This window comes from Corvus brachyrhynchos, unplaced genomic scaffold (genome assembly GCF_000691975.1).
Source record: "Corvus brachyrhynchos isolate BGI_N302 unplaced genomic scaffold, ASM69197v1 scaffold48, whole genome shotgun sequence".
NCBI lineage: Eukaryota > Metazoa > Chordata > Aves > Passeriformes > Corvidae > Corvus > Corvus brachyrhynchos.
The window spans coordinates 5085420-5092563 of NW_008240027.1; the positions used below are offsets into that span (position 1 = coordinate 5085420).

General features: G+C 42.4%; 1 protein-coding gene across 20 annotated transcripts in view; it reads right to left on the bottom strand.

Annotated features, from left to right (window-relative positions):
• The window catches only part of PTPRF (protein tyrosine phosphatase, receptor type F), a 290739-nt gene that overhangs the window by 194994 nt on the left and 88601 nt on the right, over positions 1-7144 (bottom strand). For all 20 annotated transcript variants that reach the window (XM_017743501.1, XM_017743496.1, XM_017743495.1 and 17 more), the window contains exons 3-4: positions 2879-3024; positions 41-182 (exon numbers count right to left, since the gene is read on the bottom strand). In XM_017743501.1, the coding sequence (XP_017598990.1) occupies positions 41-182; positions 2879-3024 (288 nt within the window). The remainder of the gene's footprint in view (positions 1-40; positions 183-2878; positions 3025-7144) is intronic.

Consider the following 7144-nt stretch of genomic DNA (forward strand, 5'->3'; position numbering starts at 1 on the left):
GTCTCCTGCCACTTTAGGCATGCAAAAACTTCCCCCTTACCTTCTAACACTGTTAACTTGGCACTCGTGTTTATCTCCCCAACACTATTGGTGGCTGTGCACTCATAGATAGCTTCATCTCGATGAACGCGCAGGGGCTGTATCCGCAGAACTGATCCTGATCCATCATCAAACTCGATAACCTTTGAAAATGGAAAAAAAGCACTTCTTTACTGGTATCTTCTGCAACAAACAATGGAAGTCAAAAGAATTCAGGGCTTGAAAAACAAAAACCAAAACAAAACAAGCCCTGTCTAAAATACTATGCAGTAAGTTAAGTGTTCCAAATCCAGTAACACAAAAATTTCAGTGTCAAGAACATATTTGTCCTCTGAGGAGGCCAGAACAAATGAAGATCCAATGAGGTTCTTTATGGATCAATTAAAGTTGACAAATTATCAACCTGGTAATAAAGATGTGAATCTGATGATTTAAAACATCTGAGCCATATTTGCACTAATGATTTTACTAATCACTGATAACAATTTAGTGCCAACTTTCACCTTGATGGAAGAGGAGAATGATATACTCCTGTGGGATTGCCAGGGAAACAGTAACAAAATGTGAATAAAACCTGAAGCACCTACAATGCATGCTAACTCCAGCAGAGTGAGGGGTTTTAATGTCCCTCAGCACTGAGTACTTTGCAACTCTGGCATAATCAACAATGATGTAATTACACTTCCTTCCCCAGCATAATAAATTAAGTCTTTAATAAATCATTGCCTTTCCATCCATTCTGCTAAGCTGCAAAATGCATTACTCTGACTTATACATGGAAGAAAAAGGTATTTATTAGTTTGTAGCTGGATCACTATATGCTATTTCTTAACAGCGAGGCAGTGAAGGCACAGCCTCAAGGCACTGTTAATGCCAAACTCACCCTTCTCCTATTACAGAGTACAGCAAAAGTTAGAAATACTACCTGATCTGCAGATGGTGACAGCATGAGGCAAAGGCAGAAGCCCCCCAATCCCATCCCTTGGGAACTGAGGAGGGAGATGAAGAGACTTAAGGGATCCTTCGTTCCAGACACAGATGTCAGCCTAGAGCCTGTTCTACCACCATGCAGAACTTTTACCTTATTTTCAAGGGCCTGTTTAGGAGCACTTCCCACAGCATAAAGATCAAAAGAGAAAACAGAAAGGAAAAAAGCAATGCACCACAAGACACTGCAGTGACAGGAGAAATAGGAAGAAATCAAAAGGTAACCAAGACCACCAAAAAAATCTGTTACTCCCTATGCTGGAATAGCCCTTCTGTTTCAAGTAGCAGAAACAGCTTGTAGAAACCCCTAATAGAGAGTCACGTAAACAAAGAGGAATATGAATATCACCACAATACACTTAAAATAATGATTTTTTTAAAATATTAATTTTTAAATTAAGTATGAAACTGTGACAAAATGCTAAATCGTTACAAAGGACAGGGCTACTGCCAAATTTTAAAACAAGACAAAGTCAGCTACAGAGATTAATTCACTTCAGTGATAAGGACTAAAAAGGACTAAAAGATGAAACAGCAGAAAGGCTCTTTTGGCCTCACTATCCTTTGAACAAACACTGTGTGACAGGAACAGAGCTACAACTACTAAGGGCCAGACAGACACTGAGACCAAAATGTTGTTCATTTGCTAATGATGGATACCTCTTCTGTGTCACAACTTAGCATGCATATATCAGATTTGGTTTTTTCTCCATTTAAACTTAATTCCAAGTTTTCCCTAATTAAGACTAGTAATGAAGTAAAATTAATAGTTATCTAGCAAAAAAAAAAAAAAAAAGTTAAAAATTATTCACTATCTCCTGACACAAACTATGTATCCAAACTGATGTGAACAAAGGTATGAAATTGCTCATATAAATGCATATAATATGGCATAGCCCTCTGGTCAGCCACAACAAGCACCAAATTCACTATAAAGGTTGTGTCTACTTAAAAATTAGAATGTTTAAATAGTTACTACACAACAAAACCTTTACCAGGGAAAAATAACAGTGTAAAACAAGATTAAAATTGATTGCTTTAATCAAGGTTTTCTGCTCACATATAAAATCATGATTAAAACTGGTGACTTGAATCAATCCATTCTGGGCAGCAAAGTCATCTTGTGCTCCAGTCAGAAAAGCAAAAACATCAAAGACAGGGGATTAGAAGAAAGGCAGCAGAATTGTAGAAGGGTCACATTTCCAAGGGCAGTTTTAGAGAAGGGAGCCCAACACCAAAAAAGGAAAGTGGAGAAAAAGGTGGAGAAAGTCAGTGAAAATATATTTACTATTTTAAATATGAACCAAATTGGACCCTTTTCCCAAGACGTTTCTGATACCTGCTCTTCTCCCTTCATTTCTCTCATACTTTAGCTCCCAGCAAAATCAATTAACCCTTCACCATTCCCCTTCCAAGCACATTTGTGGGAGGGATGTCAGTAGCCATCACTTAAAAAGATTTCCAGTAGTGTTTTGGCATCTCACTTTTGAATCCCACTGGGGATAGTAGGTCAAAGAGGTGCCTTATAAATTCTGGTAATGAAACCAGAAAAAGTATTGCTAGATCCAACTGTTATCTGCCATCCAATTCTCTGTAAGCCCCAGTCTCCCATCTGAAGGAGGATGTCCTGTTGGTGTGTTTCCAGCATGACGCTCAAAGGACACCACCTGCTCTACAGATTGCATTGCTGCAGGGAAGGAAACTTGCTTTACACTAAAGCTCTACACTCTGTATTGTAGTGACGAAGAGATACCCAGGTTGCAGTGATGATTATTGTGCAATTAAGACCCGTGAGGATTAGACTGATTACCGAATTTTCGGGTTTGGGCTTTTTTTTTCTTTTGGTAATTACCTCAAACCGCTGAGAACTGACTTTCTTCCCCTTCTTCATCCACGTGATACGAGGTTTGGGCTCTCCTGTTGCCTGACACACAAAAGAGGCCACTCCTCCAGAAATCCCAATCTGATCTTCAGGAGCTTTCATAAACGTTGGCTTGCCTGGAAAAATAACCAAATCACCCCCATGAGGACATAACATCAGATAAGCATGGAACGTGTCATGTTAATCTAAACTGTAACATAATTGGTGCTCTTACTACAAATCCAGGTTGAATGGCCTCGGCCACACAAATTCAGTGCAGACTGCAACGTGACAAGGACAGTTTCTGCTTGAGTACCTTTTTCTCCTGAAATAAGTCCATCTGGCTTGCCTATAAATGAGGGCAATAGAAGGCTCCCCCAGCCTCCTGGGCATTCATTCAGGTATATGACAATTTGGAACCATTTTTACTGTTTATTTTTTTAATAAATGGATTTTTGCAGGTTTGTACTGTGGTTATAGCACCGGAGATTATAGAACAGCTGACATACCAAACCTATGAAATGTACCATACCTTGACATTACTTTTACTGAAAGCTGTTAACACATCCATAAAAATCAACAGACATGGTTTTAAGTATACAAATAACAACCTTTAGTTTCATTTTAAATGTGAACTGACATAAAAATTCTACAGTTTAAGTATCTGGAAACCTACAGAGGCTAGCCTATGCTTGTTAAGAAACTAATCACTAGAAGTGAAAGTCAGCAAAGAAACTGAAGTGGTATTCAGACATGAAAGACTCGGCAAAAATTTAAAAAAAAAAAGGTATCATACAATATTTCATGAAAATACAGCTGTGTCTTCTGGATTTGCATAACAGATTCAGATGGATAAAACTATGCATCCAGGTTGAATGGTTGTATTCTTCTGTACTCACTGTATGGGAAAATTTTGCACTATGTGATCTGAGGATCATCTTGAAAAACTGCTTTGTCCTCATGAGAAGCATTTGATGATCCCATATTCCTATAAAGCACTAAAACATTTAACTCCACAGGGAGAGTTAACAGAGTCCACCCATGATGTCATTCCACGCACAGGTCACGCTGTGGCCATGTTTCAAACACACTTCCGATCTACCACTTCACGATGAACCTGACCTATAAACGGGTCAGAGACAGCTGCTGGCACATAGAAAGGAGCCTGAGTAAGTGAAGAAGCCTGTTCAACCCCAAGATACAACACCATTGACCCCAACAGAGCTGCTGGTGGTTCCATACCTTCACATTCTGGACACATCCACGAGTGTGGCCTTGAGGGAGAGGGGGATGACCTCTGTCAGCCCAGATGCTTTGAACTCTAGACAAACTGAGGGCTGGACTTCCCTGATCTAAGAAGAATACAAATTCAGCAATCCCAAAAGAAGGCAGCCTTTAAATGCATTTTCCTAACGTATGAGAGGTTTAAATTCTATGGGTGCAGCTGGAATTACAGCTGAGCCAGGCAGGCAGTGGCAGATACTGAAGAGGGCAGGGGCAGTGCTCTGCTCCTCATTGCCTTCTCCTCCCCTCCCTGCCTCCAGACAGACACTGGCACATGAACCTCTACAAGGAGTTCCAGGATCATCAAAGCCTCTGTGGAACAGATTTGGGCTCCTAACCTGGCAGAAAGATGCTTTTTCTTCTTTTCCAAGCAGGGCAAGGAGCACAGTGGCTCAGGGCAGGATCAGGCAGAGCTCAGGAGCACTGAAGACAGCGCCTCTCTCTCAGCAGCTGTGGAGCACAGTTCACCCTCAAATATTCAAACAGCAGTCCCCGAAGACTTTGCTGAAATTGTGGCACCTCCCAGACCCCAGTTCTACCTTTTGGTTTACCCCACACTAATGGCTTACACTGACCCCTGTCCCAGTGGTGTGGCATGGTGTGGCAACACACAGAGCTGCTCGACCAAGTGAACTAATTCAATCCTTCCTGCATTTGACAAAGCCCAGAGACCAGGCTCTGCCTTGCTCCAATGCATGTGTCCCAGGCCAGGGAGACTGCCAAAGGCCCAGGATGCTTCTTGTTTCTCTCATGTGGCACCACTGCCTGCTAGGGGTGTCAGGGTGTGCTGCAAGACGGTCTTTGTGAGGAGAGGTCAGGGGTGCCCTGTGCTGGACACAGCAGTCCCACAGCATGGCAGAGCCAGGCTCATCATGGCGGTGCCTCTGTGGTAACAGGTTAAGAAGGCGCAAAAACACCTCACAGCTGTGAGAAATGAGATTAAAAGAGTGAGAAACAGCCCTGTGAGCACCCAGCCTGAGAGGGATGAGGAGCTCCGGGTGCCTGAGCCCATGGAGACACCACACTGAAGCAGGTATTTCCTGGCAGCCACCAGCCAGGCCTGCAGCTGGCTGAGGACAACCCACCGGTTTCAGAGTAAAGAACAAGGCCAGACCAGGTCATCACCACCTGGAGAGCCACCCAGCAGCTGAGGCCACACGGAGCAGAGAGGGACTGGTGGTGAGGCACTGCGGAGGCAGCAGCACAGCAGAGCCCTTCAAAACCTGCAACATCCGATGTTCGACATGGGCTGTGCTCATGCGCTGGGGAGCCACCAAGCACCCACGTGGGGACACGCCAGCCCCGACCCCGGCTGATCTGGAGGTCACAGCTGAGACACTACAATGCACACCTGGACCTCCGCTATTGCTGCTTGCTCAGCCTGATTTCCAAAAGGCCCTGGCAGACGGCAGAGCCACCAAGGTCAGCACTGCCTGTGCTGAAGTAGATAACACATGCTCTGTCCTCAGCAAGCTTCTTTGAAGGAGTATCACAGACCTGGCCTCACCACAAAAATTCCTCAAGAAAGTGTACTGAATTATGCCATCCTTGTTGAAGAGAGCCCCAGGACTGTGCTCAAAACCCAGAAAATGCCTTTTAAGACATGATAGCTGCTGTCTGAAGGCTTTGGCACATTGTCCTGACATGAACAACAAGCAATTATTAAGTCTGCTTGCTTAACTGATGCTGATTCCACATATTTACTCATCTATAATCATGTATATTTCTACTTAGTTTGTATTTACATATATCTCTGTTTATTCACCTCTCATCTATTCCAGAGAAATTTTAATTTACCATTCAGGCTGCTAGTGATGGCATTGTGATTGACTGTTTTGCTATGCAGTGTGCTGAGCTGATGTCTTGTATTGCACTTCAGCAGCTGATTTGGTTTTTTGATTTTCTGTTATTTACTCTGTGATCTTAGTAAAATAGTGTAGTTTTTTTTCAAATGGCAAATACAGCAGAATCCAAAAACTTTTGTCCTTGAAGAATACAAGGCAATTAGATCTCTGACTTTATACTTACTCCCCAGCTCATACACTGAGGGCTTACTTTACTTTTGTACATTTAAAAAAAATCAATACTATTAAAACCAGAACAAAAGGAAACTGAATGTTCACCTGCTGTAAAACCTAAAAAACCTGCTGCCTTGATTTTACATTGCTGCAATGAATCTTTTCCCCCTGCACATTTAATTGAGTGACACTGATTTCTGGAAACCATCTAAATCCTCCGAGACTGGTCACAGAAGTACACCTGTATATAAACCAAATTCTCAAAAGGTTATTTCTACAAAGGCATTTTAAACATGTCTATGCCCTGAAGTTTTGAAATGGAAGGAAAGTACTAATTAAGCAACCTATAATCCTGAGTCCTGGCCCCAGGACAATAGAGTAGGGCATGAGCATACATATTTTTATACTGATTGGTAACTGTTACAGCAAATCCCAAAACTTATCTCAGTGAGAGCTAACACAAGTGCAACAGAGCATCCATTAAACTCTTGGTGTCTGTGAAAAATGCACGTTAAGTGGACTAGACAGCCTCCACATCTCCCCTCCAACCAACATCTCTGCTGAGAGGAAGCTGCCGTGAGACTATCGTTAGTTACCTCCAAGGGGCAACACTGGGGATAGGGCCAGATCATGGTACAAGCTGTCCTTTTAGCCTATTTTGAGTATTTGCAGTCTTAGGGTAGCCCTAGAAAGAGTCAGAAAAAATAAGGATGTACTGAAAATACAAAAGTAACCTACATGTTGTCTTTTCCTGCTCCTTAAATTCAAAATGACCAGAGTGTACATAGAAGATTATGCATGTATGAAGTTTTAAGTTAACTGTTTGCTGCCCAAACATGCTACAAATAAATACAGGGAACTGAATGGTTTATCTGCAGTGAAAACCTGTCCTTTCCCCGATGACCTGTGGACCAAAGCTGAAAATGTTCTGTTGAAACCTTAAGGGGGGGCGGGG